Here is a 17,902-nt window from a genome sequence, read left to right as displayed (position 1 = left end):
TTGATTATTCAGTTTCTTTTCTCCAGGCCATGTCTGTCCTTGTAGCTTATCTCTTTAATGTTTTTATTTTAATGGAGGCACAGTAGGAGGTGGTAAATGTTCAGTGTTCTTTGTTCTTATGTACTTCAGATATAAAAGATCATCTACTTTAAATTGATAGAACAATCCCAAATCACTTAACCATCCTATACATTAATTTAAAAAGTTACTGGTGTTCAAATAATGCAGCTACATTAAAGTTGAGTCATTCCTTCCCTAGATAGTGTTTTTTATTATACTATGTGATGTAGGAGTGTGGTAATTATTAGTATTAGTCCCTTAACATGTTCAGAAGTAGAATTATACTTGCTGCATAATACTGTCTTAAGCAAATAGTCTGAAATTTTTAATATTTGAGTTGCTTTGTGTAGAAGTTTAACTTTGGTTTACCTGATGGGCACTTGTATGTGGCAGGAAACCCAAAAGGACTTCTCACCATTCTGAGGGAAAGCAATTGGCCTTAACTGGTTGTCCTGTTCCCAGCTCATTAAATAGAGGTAATCAGATCCAGATAGGGCTTCTGTTTTGGAAACGCAGGAATTAAAGATTTCCCTGTGCCTCAGAAGACACTAATAGTGCTAGTTACTGGACATCAGCTAACTAAACATGGTAGTAATCTGAAAGTTGAACCTACTACTCTAGGCTTGTGACTTAGGAAATTCCTCTTCTGGGCTTCCCTGGTGGCACAGTGGTTGAGAGTCCACCTGCCGATTGCAGGCGACACGGGTTCGCGCCCCGGTCCGGGAAGATCCCACGTGCCGCGGAGCGGCTGGGCCCGTGGGCCATGGCCGCTGAGCCTGCGTGTCCGGAACCTGTGGCGTCTGGAGCACAGGCTCCGCAACGGGAGAGGCCACAACCGTGAGAGGCCCGCATACCACACACACAAAAAAGGAAATTCCTCTTCTAAAGAAACTGACTTCCTGAAAGTAAAAAGTGAGTGTCCTGAATTCAGATTTTTTTTTTTTTTTTGGTAACTTACAGTATTTAAAAAAAAATTTTTTTTGAAGTATAGTTGATTTACAGTGTGTTAATTTCTGCTGTGCATAAGAGTGACTCAGTTATACACATATAGACATTCTTTTTTATTCTTTTCCATGTGGTTTATCACAGGATATTGAATATAGTTTGCTGTGCTATACAGTAGGACCTTGTTTATCCATCCTATATATAATAGTTGACCTCTGCTAAGCCCAAACTCTCTGTCCTTCCCTCCCCCCGCCTCAGCAGCGACAAGTCTGTTCTCTATGTGAGCCTGTTTCTGTTTTGTAAATAAGTTCATTTGTGTCATCTTTTAGATTCCACATGTAAGTGATATCATATGGTATTTGTCTTTGTCTGATTTCACTTAGTATGATAATCTCTAGGTCCATCCGTGTTGCTACAAATGGCATTATTTCATTCTTTTTATGGCTGAGTAGTAGTCCATTGTATATATGTTCCACATCTTTATCCATTCAGCTGTTCATGAACGTTTAGGTTGCTTCCATTTCTTGGCTATTGTGAATAGTGCTGCTGTGAGCATAGGGGTGCATGTATCTTTTTGAATTACAGTTTTGTCAGGTAACTTTTTAGTTTTCTGCAGAACCTCCACACTTTTCCATAGCGGCTGCACCAATTTACATTCCCATCAACAGTGTAGGAGGGTTCCCTTTTCTCCACCCTCTCCAGTATGTGTTATTTGCAGACTTTTTAATGATGGCCACTGAAGTCATATTTTTATATATTTGTATTTCAATCCACTGTGTTGTATCTTTTTGGCCAACGGAATCCTTTTCGAGCTTGTTCCTACCATCACTGACTCCAGTAAGTAGTCTTTGATACGAAGTTTTTCCGCTTTCTAGTGTGACAGTGTTCCAGGCTTACCTTGAACAAGATAGACAGCTTTTCTTTCTAGACCTGGAATGATCCTTTTTTCCAAGGAGCTCTGGTTTCTTATTTAAAAAGAATGGCGTTTAGAGACCACAGCCCTGGTGGGAGTGATACTCATTAATACTGAACCCAGTATGGTTTAGCAGACTTAACCTGGATGATCGGATCAGACCCTTTGGAAAAGCAAGGGGAACATTTTGAGCACTAGGAGGGCAGAGACACACTTGTCAGCTGTCTGCAGGAAGCTTCTTTTCATTTGGTATCTTAGTATCTTTATCACATATGGTTAGGTTGTGGGTGAGAACAGAGTTACCTTCAACCTGAACCAGAGGACAAAATAGGTTAATAAAGTAAGGCCATTTGGGGAGAGCAGATCAGGCTGTCGAAATTACCGGATCATGCACATGGTAAAATGAGGTTTATGGTGGTGTGTCCTAAAGCTTGCATAAAGCTTGCTGGTGGAAGCTATTAACTGGATGATGGGGGTGGGGTGGGGAGGTTATGTTTACATTGCCTTGGGGGGTGTTTTTCTTTGAAATTATCCAAGAAAAAAGGTTGAGGGTCACGGAAAATACCCTATTAAGGTAAGGGTTAGTAGTCTGCACTGTGGAGATGCAGGGTTAAAGTTATTTCAGAAAGTGTAAGGCCACCTTCCAGCCAGATCTTAACGAAGAGCCAGTTGCTCCTTGACTCCTGAACTTGGCAGTAGACATCCCTTTTTAATCTGAAAGTTCCAAGAGCTGATTTTGTGCTACTTTGTGTTTACTTTTCTGATTAAGCTACTTCATCCTATTGAAGACTTGAGGCTGCTTTGTCCTATGTTCATAGGCTGGAGGTTCTCTCATCTTTCTCCAAAATATTTGTATTCTACAGACTCCCTGAATTCTGTGATTCTTAAAGATTGGAGAGAGGTGGAAAATGAGTGTCAGATTGCAGTGCTGTTAGTGTACTTTCACTTGAAAATGAGGTAGGAAGAATCTAAACATTTAAGTACTGTGTCCCAAAGTATGTATTTAAGACTTAGGATTAATCAGCAAGCAAAACAGGTAACTGCCCTCCAGGGCTTGCATTCCATTGGGGGAAGCAGTCAGCATACATTCTCAGCTACCCTTCAGACAACCAGGAATTTTACAGGTAAGAATTTGCTCAGAAAATTGTGAATTTGCCAGCCGAGAGCTAGGAATTGAATGTAGTTGAGTCCGACTCCCAACACCAAGCTAGCACATAGCCACCTGGCCCCAACTACCATACTTCTGCCTGGACTGGGAACAGCTTTTCTGCTGGCCTCCTTACTGCCACTGTCGCACCATTCCACTATAGTCTTACCAGCTGCAGTGAGCTTTAAAAACACTGGATTTTGACCCTTAGTTCAAAGCCTTTGATAAATTGCCAAACAAATGGGTATATCCACACTGAGTGCTACTTGGCAATAAAAAGGAACAATGATAAAAGCAACAAGGGATGAGGCTGAATTTGAAACATGCTGAGCAAAAGAAGCCAGACACAAAAGAGCACATATTATATGATTCCGTTTCTGTGAAACTAGAATCTAGTGCCAGCAGACTAGTGGTAACTTGAGACTAGTGATGGGTGTGGTGGGAGGTTGCCTGAGAAAGGTATTTACAGAGGTATAAACATTTGTCAAACTCCAAGCATTTAAAAGTTGTACATAGGGGGCTTCCCTGGTGGCACAGTGGTTGAGAGTCCGCCTGCCGATGCAGGGGACACAGGTTCGTGCCCCGGTCCGGGAGGATCCCACATGCCGCGGAGCGGCTGGGCCCGTGAGCCATGGCCGCTGGGCCTGCGTGTCTGGAGCCTGTGGCTCCGCAACGGGAGAGGCCACAACAGTGAGAGGCCCGTGTACCGCAAAAAAAATTAAAAAAATAAAAGTTGTACATAAATAGTGCCTTAAAAGGCCTTTGAAGGTTTCTGACAGGTACCTATTGCCTGTTTTCACCCTCTTGCCACTCTTGGCTAACCCTGCCTGTCACCTAGCCTTTTCCCACTTGCAGGCAATTGACATCTTTTGCCTGGAATATTCCCTTGTGTGGCTGGCTCTCCCACTTTTGGGTCTTAGCCTAAGTATTGCTAATTGGTGTTCTCTATCCCACTGTTTTTCTTCAAAGTGCTGATAAGCTTGAATTTATCTCTTGGCTTATTTGCCTATTGCCCATCTTCCTTAGTAGAAGTAAAGTGCTTTTTCAAAGCAGGGGGTTTGTGTGTCTTCACCCAGGGCCTGACACAATAAATAGTGATTGATTGAATTGGTGAGAAGTGACTGCCAAATTAGTGACCCATATTAAGTGCTATATGAACATGTCAAATTTGAATAGAAAAAGCTCATCTGTATGGTAATAAGTTTGCAGGTGTGAACAGTGGAAAGGAAGAATGTTAAAGTGACAGGATTTAGAGTCAAAAGGTTCTTTTCAGTAAATTAAGAATGATCCTTGGGCTTCCCTGGTGGCGCAGTGGTTGAGGGTCCGCCTGCCGATGCAGGGGACACGGGTTCGTGCCCCGGTCCGGGAAGATCCCACATGCCACGGAGCGGCTAGGCCTGTGAACCATGGCCACTGAGCCTGCGCATCCGGAGCCTGTGCTCTGCAACAGGAGAGGCTGCAACAGTGAGAGGCCTGCATATCACAAAAAAAAAAAAAAAAAAAAAAAAAAAAAGAATGATCCTGCTTCCCTACTTCATGAAATGGTGAAGAAAAAGATAATGTGAAAACCATAATTAGGATTATTAATAATAGCTAAAATCTTTGGAGCCTTCATTGTGAGCCAGACTGAATGATCTCATTGGGTAACTCGCAGCATCTTAACACTTGGTACTGTTGGAAGCTTGCTGGAATTTATAAGTAAATGTTGGAGGCAATATTCAAATTCAGGACCTCTAACTTGAGTTTATGCTCTTACTAAGAACTTCACTTGACGGGACTTCTGGGTGAATCTTACTTGGGTGATAGCTTTATTTGTGAAATCAACAAACACTATCTGAGGCTTGAAAAAAATTGCAGGCATTTTAGAATATAAATAATTATGGACCCATTTCATTCAAAAGTAATAGGAAATTGTAAGTCTGATTATTGGCCGGGAGATACTTCAAACACCCCACTTTAGCAGGTAGTAGGCCAAACCCACCTCTTGACTGGGCTGTCAGAGGTCTTTATAAAGTAAGATAAGCATGGTGATGTCACAGGACCCAAGGGAAGCATATCTGTTTTGTGGTTGGGCATTGCATGCTGTCTTGGGATTTGCTGGTTCTGGCAGTGAGAATGTCTAAGTAAATTCAACCCAGTGCTTCACACGAGAACTTTCTCCATCGCTCAGCACCTAGCTTTGAAAAGGTTTTCTGCACTTGTGTCCAGTGCTGAAACAGGCTGTTTAAGATGGCCTCAGCTTTGAAAGGGAACTTAAATAAAATAGCTTGCAGGGAAGCCTGATAACTGGAACAAGTGCTGATAGTTCATATTCCATGACTCTAGGAAGTAGCACTGTTTGACAGTGTCTCCCTCAGTTTCAGTATACGTGAAATGGGGATATCAGCCATAGCCAGTGACACAGGAAGTTTTTAACCAAATAGTCCGGATTCCCGAGTTTTGCTTTTTGAGCTTGTTCAGATTCTTTCCCTCTATGACAAACCCTTAGCATCAGGCCAAAGCAGAGCCTAGCTGTCTGGAGCTCTAGACAGTGTGAGACAGTTAACGTGTGACAAGAACACCTACATTTTGAGGTTGGTGGCAAGGACAGGAGTGATTCCTCTGAAGGGGCGAGGGGGTTAGAAGAGATGCCCTTAGAAGGGACCTGGTTAAAAGAGTCAAACTGCTTAGTGTGCAAGGAGTGGCAAATCTCAGCCTGGAGGCCGGCAAAGGGCCTAGAGTGGTCGCTGACCATAGTCCTGCTGGCTCCTTCCGGGCCTGTATAGCCTGACCGGGCTGGGCTGCAGTGAAGCCTTGTGGACGCTAGGTGGCAGCCGTGCGTTTCCAAAGCTGGCTCACCTACCGGAGAGCCCAGCTGCGATCTCGGGAACCGACCCGGGAGCCCTGGAAGGGGGGTGGGGGTGGGGGTGGAGGCTTAAGAGACGCCCTCGAGATCCCCTCCCCTCAACGGCAGGGACGGAGATTGAAAGGGGGCTCACATAGGGTGGCCAGCCGTCCGAGAGGGCGCCTGGGACATGCCACGATCCTGCGTGAACTCACAGAGCGGGTAAAAGCGATCCCCTTAAGTGGAGCCGCCCCCAGGGCTGGGTCTGACCCGCCCCTTCCCTGCTCCCCACTCAAGCGCTGGTGGGTGTGAGTGCGAGTAGCGAATGTGGGCGAGCAAGGACGTTCCGCACCTAACTGCGTTCTTGGGGCCCGCAGCCTGTCCAGTTCCGGCAGCGTTTGCGCCGTGGCGCGGGGTCATTGCGCCCAGGCGCAGAATTCCGACGGCTTCGAGCGCTCACCAGCTCCAGCCTAGCTGGCTCTGCCCCTTCGGAGCTGCCGGTCCCGTCGCCGAGAGTCTGAGCGCCTCCCTCCAACCCGGAGCCGCCAGGAGAAGGAGGAGGAGGCAGTGGAGAGGCTGCGGCAGGCAGGCAAGCAGGCAGGGCCGCCTTTGATGTGGGCGCGGCGCACCCAGGCTAGCTGAGCGCCCGTCCGGCCGCGCCCCGAGGGGGGAGCCCCCGGGCCCCGCATCCTCATTGTGCCGGCTCGGGCCCGGGCCCGCCCCCGGCCCCCCGCCCCCTCGCCGCCCGCGCGTAGAAAACGCCCCGGCCGTCGCCAGTGGTGGGAGGTGGCGATGCGCACGGCCGGAGAGACGCGGAGGAGGAGACATGAGCCGGCGGGCGCTCAGACGGAGCGGCCGTGACGCGTTCGTGCTGCAGCCGCGCGCCCCGGCCCCGGAGCGCTGACCCCTGGCCCCGCGCAGCCCCGCGCCTCGCCTGGAGAGCGCGCCCCAGCTTCCAGCCCCGCCGTGCATGCTGCCCCCGGAGTAAACCGGGCAGCCAGCCTCCCGCAGACGCCCGGACGGCCGGCCGGCCGGCAGTGAGCAAGCTTTCTCGCACCGGCCGGTGCCTCCTGCACAGCGGCGGCCGCCCCGCAGCCCCCGCTCCAGCCCGGAGGGCGCAGCGCTCGGGAGGAGCCGCGCGGGGCGCTGATGCCGCAGGGCGCGCCGCGGAGCGCCCCGGAGCAGCAGAGTCTGCAGCAGCAGCAGCCGGCGAGGAGGGAGCAGCAGCAGCGGCGGCGGCGGCGGCGGCGGCGGCGGAGGCGCCCGGTCCCGGCCGCGCGAAGGGGACATGTGCAGGCTGGGCTAGGAGCCGCCGCCTCCCCCCCCGCCCAGCGATGTATTCAGCGCCCTCCGCCTGCACTTGCCTGTAAGCGCCCGCGTGCGGGGCTGCCCACCCTGCCTGGACGTCTGTCCGTGTGCCTGTGGCTCTGTCTGCCCGCCCGGCCGTTCTTCTGACTTTCCGACTGCGTATCTGTCTGTCTATACGCGGGTTCCCTCCCTCCAGTCCCACTGACTGCCTCTCCATCTCTCTCTCCCGCAGGTGTTTACACTTCCTGCTGCTGTGCTTCCAGGTACAGGTACGTGGGCTCCTGACTCTGACCTCCCCCCCAACCCGCCCCTGTCTCCCGGTACGTGTCTACCCACCCTCCCCCGGGCCGCGCCCCCTCCTGTGCCCCACCCCTCCTGGGCGCCGAGCCCAGTGCACCTGTTCCCAGGGCGCGGAAGGGTGGCTCCAAATGCGCCCAGCGCGGGCGGGGGACCGGCCAAGGGCAAGGGGATCTGTTGCGGGACTCAGGCTGGCGCGGGCTGCCACGGCCCCTGTCGGCTTCGGCTGGGAGAAGATGCTCGGAGCCGGCGGCCTCAGCCGCTACAATGTGCCCGGCTCCAAGCACCCCCCCCCGTCTCCCCCCCCACCGCCTCCCCGCCCGGCCCGCAGCCGGTGAGGAGTCAGGACGTAGGGATTTTCTCTGCCAACCGTCCCTTAACATCTCCGCTCGCTCTTCCAAACAAAAAGGCTCCTTTCAACCGAGTGGATTTGGAGTCCAGGGAGAAAGCTTCAGTTGTAAATTACTCTGTGGTTTCAAAGGCGTTTGCAGCATTGAGAGAAAGAGAGGGAGAGAGAGAGAGAGAGAGAGAGGAGAGAGAGAGAGATGTTGTGCTAGGAGGGGAGACTGGGGTGAGAGCGAGCAGAGCGGGGCGCCTGGGCAGAGGGACCACTGCCTGCGAGGCGGCTCCGGAACGGGCCGCGCTCCGCAACGCACACCCTTGCCCAAGGTAGTGCAGCCCTCAGCTGGTTCCCCGCCTCGCTCCCCGCTCGCTCGCTCTCCTGAATCAGAAGAGGGCTTGGCGCTCAGCCTGGAAAGCACTTGCTAAAATCTGATCTGTTACTTCAGCAGCTTTCAGACTCGGGAAGGTCTTGGCACGCAGACAGTTGGAACACTGGGGCTTCCAAAGCCGTGGAAATGAAGGAAAAGGGTTGGGGGGTGGGGGGAGGGAAAGAGAAGAGGGACTGAGGGAGCTGACTTCAGCCCCGATTAGAACCAGACCAGGCTGCCTCAGCTTGGAGGGGGGGGCGCAAAAGGAAAGGGAATAGGAAGTGCCAGCTGCCCTAGCCCTCCACCACCTAGTGCTCTGACGGAGGCGCCCTAGGAGGAGCTGGGCTGGGGCCAAAAGAGATTATCTGCCCCTTCTCGCTCTGGGTTGAAGGCAGGTGTCCTCTTAGGGTTCGAGAGGATGCTTGGGCCTTAGCTTTCTGGATTCCCGAGGTGCCCAGGGAGAGCACTGAGCAGGCAAAGTGGTGGTTCTCCCAGGTGTGTGTGTTGAGCGCTGTTGAGACTCACGGGTCTCTTGAGGAGGGCAGCGGCGATGGTGGTGGTGAGACTGCTTATCTCCCCTCCCACTCCTAAGAGAGAGCTGTTACCATCGGGATGGACATTGAGGTGAGGGCAACTAGTTGGGACTGGGGGCTGGAAGGATGGATGGACAGACTGATGGGTTCTTTCCTTCTGTTGGCCAGGCTGGGGTCCCCGGTGACTCCTTGAATCAATACAACTGGAGTCAGTAACTTAAGACTGGCCGTTTGCCAAAGCAGATGTGACCCTGTGTGGTTGCAGGGGGCAGGGTGGGGAATGGCTGGTGTCAGAGAGAGAGGCCAGTGCCAGGCATGGCCTGCTTGGTTTGCAGCTGAGTCCTCAAGCAGAGGGCAGGCCCCAGGGTCACCCCGGGGGACTGCTTGTCTGACCTGGGGGAGAGCTCTTTTCCTGAGTGCTGAGCCTGGGGCCGGGGACGATGAAATGGGCATAAAGTAGAGAGATGGGTTCAGACTTTGTTGCCCAGGCCTCTTGGTCCTTGAAGAGGGGCTGCTGTGTGGTCTTTGTGTTCTGGGGCGGTTGGGGGGGAATGTGAGGGAGGGAACCTGGACTCTGCATCCCACCTCCACGTCCTGGCCAGAGCTAGAGCCAGCCTGTGGGGGGGAGGGGCGGGGAGGGGAAAGCTGGCTGGGCCATCTGGGTTAGGTCCATTGGGGTTACGCCTTCAAGCAGGTGAGGGAGCCGCCTCTCCCCGCCCCACCCCGCCACCTCCCCCTTCCTTTGCAGCCTTTCCCGTTGCAAACTGCCTTAGGACTGACTGATGTTTTTAACCCATGATCCATGCACCCTTAGGATATCTAAGGATGGGATTATGGGAGAGGGGTGGTCCCTGAAACACTGTGCAGAACGGTGCCCATATATGCAGTGTATGGGAGATGGTTCTCAGCTCCCCACAGAGTTTTGAAAGCACCCATGATTGCTGAAAGATAAAGCAACGCTACCCTAGGGAGTTATAGACAAAATTGGCAGGCTCACATCCTCCTTTATGCTCGAGGGACAAGATGGAGTGTTCGTTAGAGGTAAAGATGAGGGGTGGGACCCTTGTGCTAGTTGCGGGAGTCTGGGGTCTGCTCCCCACTGAGGTGATGGGCCAACACCGGGAGAGCAGCTGCTTCCTGGACAGGGTGCATTTGGAGGGTGGTAGTGAGAATGCCCTTGGTGAGCAGGGCCCAGGGGAGGCTCCTTGCACCGTGGGAAGGGCTCAGGGCTTTGCCATCCTGTGGACTGCACCTGAACCCCAGCTCCATCTTTCCCTATATGTAGACCTCTGCGAGACTTAGCTTCATCATTTGTGACATGGGTGACCCCGAGGATGAATGGTATATATGATAGGCGTGGAAGAGGTTTTGTGAATTCTCATCTTGCAGGAGCACATTGCTCTTCTGGGAACTCTATACACCTATGCCTTTCCTTCCCCCGCCTCTGTGTTTTGGGGAACTGGTCCAGTCCTAGCAACAGAGTTTCTGGGCTCCTCCCCTCTCTCCATCCATCATCAGCCACCAAACCCCAAATGGGCCCCTTGCCCCCAGCCACATTTCTGTGAACACAGTCAATGCCAGACACTGCCCGCACCGCCCCCCCACACACACACACAATGTGGTGAGCCCCGCCCTCCCCTGCCAGCAACCCTGGGAGCTGGAAGCTGGGAATTTAATAAAATCCCTTCTCCACACGACTTGGGACACCGTGGATAGCTCAAATCGGAAGAATTTTAAAAATTTCCAAGGAGAGCAAGCGGCGTGACCAGTAAATTGCTTTTCTGCACTTGGCTGAGCGCTGACAATGACACCGGGCTGGGCCTTTCACGCAGCTCGGCCGGCACCTGCCTGACATTGTTGCTGCCGCCAGGCTCGGCAAGGTCCTGGCCTTCCCCAGACAGGCCAGGCGTGAGGCGGGCCAGGGCAGGGGGGGCCGCCCACTGGCCCCTCAGTCCCTCCCTCCCACAGCGCTGCTTCCTCTCTCACCGCACTTGCTCAAGTTTGGAAGTTTCCTTCCATGCCTTCTCTAAGGCTGACCACCCCCATGCCTGGCCTCTTCAGTGAGGTGTAGAACCTCTCTTCAAGCTGGCTAGGATGGGGAAGCCAGAGACAGAGTCCTTTGGGACGCTGTCCTATTGGATTGTACTTTTAATTTCTTGAAGAAGCAACCTCATCCATCCATTCGTCCATCCAGTCGGGTATTTGTTCATCAAATGCTTGTGGGAGCCTGCTTCTTGCTGCCCCTGGAACAAGACTAGTCCGCTCCTGGCCTCAAGGAGCTCCCAGTCTAGAGAGGGAGAGTGCCAGATAAACAGGAGTTCCTTCAACCCCACCCCTCCTGTCCCACGCTGTGAAGTGTTGAGAGGTAGGGAGCATCCTCCAGCCTGATGGGGGTGGGGGCAGGGGAGGGGGTGGGGCGGGAGGGGGGAAACCAAGGCTGGGGAGAAGTGACCTGCGTTTGGTGAGAAAGTGCTACTTGTATGAATTTCCAAGTGGCTCTTGCATCAGGAAGTTCCTTTCATCCTTTCTACCATTCTACGAGGGAGACTGGAGTAGGAGGAATATTATCATATTCCTACCTCACAGATGGAGAAACTGAGGTACAGAGCGGGGAAGGGATTTTTCAAGGCCATGGCTAAGACCCAAGACTCTGAAATCGAGACCTTGTGTCCTTTCCAGCACACCAGGTAGACTTTTTCAGAAACACTGCAGTTGTTCAGAAGGAATACTGACAGGGAAATGGAGTCTCAAGAGGCATGCTAGGGCCCCTTAATGAGAGATCCGGTTGGATCCCCCTGATAGGATCCCTTATTAGGGGATGATCAGAGGCCAGGTGGGCGTCTCTGTGGTTGAGGCCATCTGACTTGGTGTCTGCAGGCCCTGATCTTCCTGGAATGTTCTGGTCTAAAATGGTTTCAGAGCCAGAAGTGGGTGTTTTTTTGGGGGTAGTGGGGCCTAGGAGATCTAGCTCTCTCCTTCCAGTTTCTTTCCCAGCATGGAGGGCGATGGGGGCACCCTGCCAGCCTTCCTGCAGCCCAGGAGTGTCACCTGCTGTGAGGCAAGGAGGTGGATTTTGAACATTTCTTGTGGTCGGTGCAGCCAGTGTCCAGCAGGCTCTGGGCAGCGTGTCAGGGCCACAGCGTTGCTTCCTCCCAGCCCTGGGTGGCTGGGAGGGCACATTGGACCCCCAAAGGGAGAAGGATGGGGACAGGGAGAAGACTTTCTGTCCTCAGCAGGATCTTTTGGTTCTGACCTCGTCCTGTAGCAGGGAAGTTGTTGGTGTGGGAAATCAGGGTGTAGGCCCATCAGGGTAACAACTATACTGGTAGCTGCCGCCGGGTATTGCATGCTCGTTCCGAGGCTGACGCTTTCTCATAACATCTAGGCTGTGCCTCACAACCAGCCTGGAATTAGGGAATTCTACAGATGAAGAAAGTGAGGCTCAGAGGCATAAAATAATCTGCCTTTGGTTGCACAGCAGGAGAGAGAGGCAGAGTGGGATTCAACTCTAGCTTGCCCACTCTAGGACCCAGGCTTATTAAACAGCACTTTAAAGGCTCTGGAATCTGCCAGGCTGGTTCAAAGAGTTGCTCTGCCTTGTCTTTGCTGTGTGACCCTGGACAAGTTACTTAACCTCCCTGGGTCTCAGCTTCTGCATGCATAAAATGGGAAGAGAACAACCAGCAAAACAGCTCCTACTTCCTAAGGGTGTAGAGCAGGGGAGAGTGCAGAGCCCAGGGCTCTGAAATCTTGTCTGCCTTTCAAGACCTAGTCCCTGTGTCTCTTGTTCTGAGAGGACTCCCTTGGTTCCGCCCCTCTGTCAGTGGATTAAGCTCCCCTCGCCCATGGCACTGCCACCTCCTGGTGACTGGGGAGAGGGAAGGTGTTGTTTCCTTTCTGAGGGCCGGGGTTGTCTGATGAACATCTGTGTGCCCCATATTTTGTGCTGGGTTGGGTTTTCCCCCTACTCACAAGGACCCATGGCTGAGCACTTAGGGAAGGGCAACGCCAAGGGCCCTGTCAGTGTGGCCCAGGCTGGAGGAGAGCCACTGGGCCTCCAGAAGGGCTGAGGCCTGCTGTTGGCACCTTGGGTCTGACAGTAGGGATTTGTTCTGGAACATCAGTGCGTAAGCGGGCCCCTGAGGCTTTAGTCAGTCTTGCTGGTAGGGCCTGGAAGATGACTGGGTTTTGTTTGCTCCGACCTCTAAACGGCGTAAGGCCTCAGGCCCATTTAAAATGCTGCTGTGCCAAGGATGCGGCCAAAGACAAGCCCCCCATAGGCCACAGGGCAGAAAGACTCTCAGGGTGCCTGGGTTGGAGTCCTGGCTCTGTCACTGGCTCATTGTGTGCCTCGGTTTCTCCACCTGGGCATCAGTTAAGTGAGCTAGGCGGCTTCTGTGGTGCTTGAATGTGTGGGCTTTGGCATAGGAAAGACCTTGGTTTGAATCCTATCTGTGCTGCTGAGTAACTGTTCAGCAAATTTCTTAACCTTCCACCCTCTGCACCTTGGTTTTCCCCATCTGTATAATGGGGTAATGAAAGGTACCTACTTCTTAAGGGTTATGGTGAGGACTAAATAGGATATTGCACACAGAGTAGCTAGCACTGTGGCTGACACTCAGTAAATAATTGAGAAATAGTAATTGCTCAATCAATTATACGCTCTGTGTGTGTATTAACATGCTGCAGCGTGCTGAAGAAAGCTAGGAGGGCTGCGCTTCTTGCATCGGTGACATCAGGCCCCCTCTAGTCTGAGCATAGGTCTTGGATTTGGGTCTGAATTTGATCCTTATTACACCACTCACAGGCTGTGTGCCCTTGGGAAAGATCCTTAACCTCTCTGAGTCTCTACCTCCTCGTCAGTTGAGAAATAGGAATAATAATACCATTCCTAGGGCCTGTTGGGAGGATTAATTGAAACCATGTCTCGGACCTGGTATGCAGTAGGCATTCAATTATGGTGCTGCCCCGCATTAGCAATCAGCAAACATGGCTGGCCCTGGACTGGGTTTTTTTTTTTTTTTCTGTACGCGGGCCTCTCACTGCTGTGGCCTCTCCCGTTGCGGAGCACAGGCTCCGGACACACAGGCTCCGCGGCCATGGCTCGCGGGCCCAGCCGCTCCGCGGCATGTGGGATCTTCCGGGATCGGGGCACGAACCCGTGTCCCCTGCATCGGCAGGCGGACTCTCAACCACTGCGCCACCAGGGAAGCCCTGGACTGGGTTTTGAGTGGGATGAAGAAGACATCTAAGGCTTCAGCTTTTTTCCTCCATGATCCCTGTGAAGAGATGGCAGGTGCTTTGGCAGCTTTGTTTACCACTCTCCCCATCCCACCTGTGCCTTGGAACCTCTTAGCACTTTGTCATTGCTCTGTGACGCAGTGCGTTCTCTGCTGGGGCTCACAGGGATGTATAGGGGCTCAGGCTCTGGACGCAACCCACCTGGGTCATACCCCACTTTGGCCACTTGGTAGCTATGTGATTGAGTGAATTCTCGGCTTCTCTGTGGTTCATCTTTAATATAGGCATCAGGATGGACCCTCCCTCTTGGGGTTGCTATAGGGGGTGAACTGTGGTCACTTGGGGGAAGCACTTGGCCCAGCACATGGCTCATTATAAGTGCTGAGTAAATGTGAGCTGCAGTTATACATTTGACTCTGGTGTGCCTAGAGGCCTGCTTGTCTGCCAGCTCCTGGTTCCTGGAAGTCAAAGGAGGCCTGGCCCATCCCATGGGCCCTGTGGCACCTGGCATGGACCTGGCATGCAGCATGAATGTCAGCAAGTGGAGGGGTGGGGAGAACAGCTTCTCTGAGGACCGGGCATCTGTATGGAGCCCCCCAACCCTGAACCAGGTGTGGGGCATGGGGTGCTCAGGACCTGTCCCAGCCCTCAGGAATTTGAGAGAAATCTGAGGGATCTGTGCAGGGGGCAGGGGCCCAAGGGTGCAGAGGGTGTTCTGATGAAGGGCCCTGAAACCAGACTCAGGGCAGGAGGATCTTGCCTGGGAAGGTGCGCCATTTGAATCTTGAAATAGGAACAAGCTGGGTGAAGAAGACTCTGAGCGTCTCTCTCTGCGTGTGTGTGTGTGTGTGTGTGTGTGTGTGCGTGAAAAAGCCTTTGCAGGCACATGGACCATTTCTACATGGAGCAGGGAACGGCTTGATGTGCTCAGGGGACTCCAAGCTGTTTGGAATGGCTGGCGCATCAAGTTCAGGAATGGGGGTGATATAAAAGGCCATGGTGGGCATTGAATGCCAGAATAAAGGGCTTGTTTATTACTTCTTTGACATGCATGACCCCTCTCCCCACCCAGGGGCTTCAAGGGAGAGGGATTGGAAGGAAGGAGAAGAGGAGGAAACAAGGGAGCATGGGTCTTTAGGAGTCCCCCCCACCTCTCAGGCTGGCTGCAGGGTTGACGGGCCGCGGCACCCATATTGACAATCTGTACAGAGCAGGCTGATGTATGGGGAGGAGGAGCTCCCGGTCAGCGCCTTGGGTGGCAGCAACCCCCGCTCCCGTGCTGACGGCTCAGCCCTGCCAGTCAATACATCGACAGCCCCAGGAGCTTAATGGACAGGTTGGGGGTGGGGAAGGGCCCTTTGGAGCATCACTCTGTCCTGGCTGGGATGGATGTGGGGAGTGTGACAGGAGAGAGGGGAGAAACCTGGGGCTAAGGGGTGGCTGGGGGCATCAGTCTGAGTGAACCAAGCTCCGATTCAGGGGTGGGCCCAGCCTCCCTCCTCCGCTTTCTGTCCAGGGGCGTCAGCTAGGGGAAACTGATGGACTCCAGAGCCAGAGGTGAGTTCAGTTCTTGGCTGCATCAGTTTCTGTACAACTTAGGCAAATCCCTTAGCCTCTCTGTGTCTCCCTTTATCATGGGGATGGTAACCGTTCTGACCTGCCCAGGTCCTGCGAGGAGCGAGGAGCGAGGAGACAGTGCCTGGAAAGTGCTTAGCTTGGACCCTGGCACTGAGCGAATGCCCACTAAGTGGGAGCCAGCGTTAGTTTCGTGCTTAACGACAATAATAATCCCCGGAGCACTATGACTGGCATCAACTCCTGGGCCTGAGTCCAGGCTTGCTCTCGAGGAAGAGTTTGGGAGCTGCATTTCAGGGTGGAGGGGGGTGCTGCTGACTCTACAAGGGGCCACTCCTGGAATGGGGTGTAGGTCTCAGGTTTGAATCCAGAATTTGGAGAAGCTCTGAAAGCCCTTGGCATGGCTGGCCCCAGTGCTACTTCTGGAGGGGGAGGCAGGCAGTGGTGGAATGTGGCTGGAAGTCTGTGGGCTGCCTCTCCTGGGACCAGGGAGACCCTCCCTTTCTGGGCAGGCTGCCTGGAGACAGGGGCGTGGATTCTCTGAGGCCTCGAGGATGGGTACCTGGGTGGGAGGGGCAGTCTGACCCCTTCCTCCTCTCTTGGGTAGGGGGTGAGCTCAAGGCCTCAGTCCTTTCATGTTTAATCCTCCACCTCAGTCCCTGCCCCACATATGGCTTGTGGCTGGAGCCAATTGCTTTCCTGAATGGGGGAAAGGAGGTGGGTGACAGAGAGAAGGGAGAATAGAGCAGGAGAGGGTGAAGAGATGGGGAGCGGAGGTTCTAGGCTGAGCTGGATTCAAATCTTGATTCTTTTTTGCACCAATTTTGTGCCTTTGGACAAGCAATGTAACCTTTCTGAGCCTCAGTTTCCTCATCTGTAAGATGGGGATAATAACCATACCAACTCATAGGGCTGCTCTGGGGATGACGTAAGATAAGTTACTTAAAGTACTTCTTAGCACGGAGAACGTGCTCCATAAGTAGTGACTGTTTAGAAAATAAGAAAAAAGAAAAAGAAAAAAAAGTGGCTCTTTTTACTTATGTTTTTCTGAGGTAAATAGTTGTAAACAATCTCATTCTGCTGATGAGAAAACTGAGGGTTAAAGAAATCAAGTAAGTTGGTGATTTTGGGGTGGAGCCAGGTCACACCCGAGGTCAGTGAGTGCTATTGTTGAACGTGTGTGGTGTGGGTGGGCTGATGTAACGTGTGTATTAGGTGATGTGTGATGTGGCAGATGTTGGTGTGAGGCGGGCCCAGGAAGAAATAGGAAGCCGCTTCAGACATGACTTCAGAGCCAGGAGTGGATGGGTGAGGTTGAAACCTTCGGTCAGAGGGAGCAACTGTGGTTATTGGATTCCCCGGCGGGAGGGGGAGCCTGGGTTGACGTCTGGAAGCTGGCCCTGGGGTTGGAGTGGGGCTCACCCCAACCTCTTTTCACCCCATGGTAGTTTCCCCCCAAGGTGCCTAAGAGAGGAGGCTTGGAAGCTAGGCGGGGGCTGGATGGTAAAGGACCACATGCGGGCGCTGTGCAATGGGTAGTGGGGAGCCAGGCAGATTTGGGAGCAGGAAAACCTCTCACCTCGTGCACTAGAGCCTGAGACTGCAGGCGGAAGGTGGCGGGCTCGGTCCCACTAAGCACCACGTCCGTGCTGGGATCTCGGGCTGCAGCCCCTGTGCAATTCCTGGATCGGGGAGTGAATATTTCCACCAGAGTGCAAGCCCCTCAGAGAAGGGGTGGGTCCCCCTGGGGGCTGACAGGGGTCTCAGCCAGGCTGCAGGGGGACCCCACTGTAGGCTACCCTGCTGCGGGAAAAGCTATCTCAACCTCAAAGATAATGCGTGAGTATGGGGTGGGGCAAGGAGAGCCTTTTGTAAGGCACCTTGCTCTGCCCCAGGAGACACCCTGTCTGTGCCAGCCCTGCTCGCCTTGCGAGAGCCACGGCATTTTGATTTTTGTCACACTGCAGCTTTTCAGTGCCCCTGATGATTACGCACCTGGATGGGTTTAGAGAGCAGCTCTGACTGTTCTAGGAAGTCCTGGAAGACAGGCCCCCTCTTGGGCAGCGAGGCCAAGTAGCAGGAGAGGGGGAGCGAGAGGATGTTCCTGAGTGGCCCCGCTCTGCATGTGCTCTGCAGGCAGGCCCTGGAGCTCTGTGGCCCCGGAGAGGTGCCTCAGAGGTCCAGTCTGTGAAATGGACTCTTAACGGGTGCCTACCTCCACGGGTGCTTAAGGAATTTGACGAGGTGACACGTCTTGAGGGCTTCTTAGCGGAGTGCCTGGGACAGAGGAAAGCTTAGCAGTGGATGGCTTTAGAAACCCTCTCTTGGGCACTCTGCTCATCTGGGTAG

The 17,902-nt window shown here is 53.2% G+C and overlaps 1 protein-coding gene across 1 annotated transcript in view; it reads left to right on the top strand.

Moving 5' to 3' along the window:
- The first annotated feature begins 7,223 nt into the window (after window positions 1–7,223).
- The window catches only part of FGF18 (fibroblast growth factor 18), a 33,876-nt gene continuing 23,197 nt past the window's right edge, over window positions 7,224–17,902 (top strand). Inside the window, exons 1-2 of the mRNA XM_060094548.1 lie at window positions 7,224–7,255; window positions 7,430–7,466. Of these exons, the coding sequence (XP_059950531.1) occupies window positions 7,224–7,255; window positions 7,430–7,466 (69 nt within the window). The remainder of the gene's footprint in view (window positions 7,256–7,429; window positions 7,467–17,902) is intronic.

The sequence above is a fragment of the Mesoplodon densirostris genome, chromosome 3 (assembly GCF_025265405.1).
Source record: "Mesoplodon densirostris isolate mMesDen1 chromosome 3, mMesDen1 primary haplotype, whole genome shotgun sequence".
In the NCBI taxonomy this organism is placed as follows: Eukaryota; Metazoa; Chordata; class Mammalia; order Artiodactyla; family Ziphiidae; genus Mesoplodon; species Mesoplodon densirostris.
This window is presented reverse-complemented; position numbering and strand designations above follow the sequence as displayed.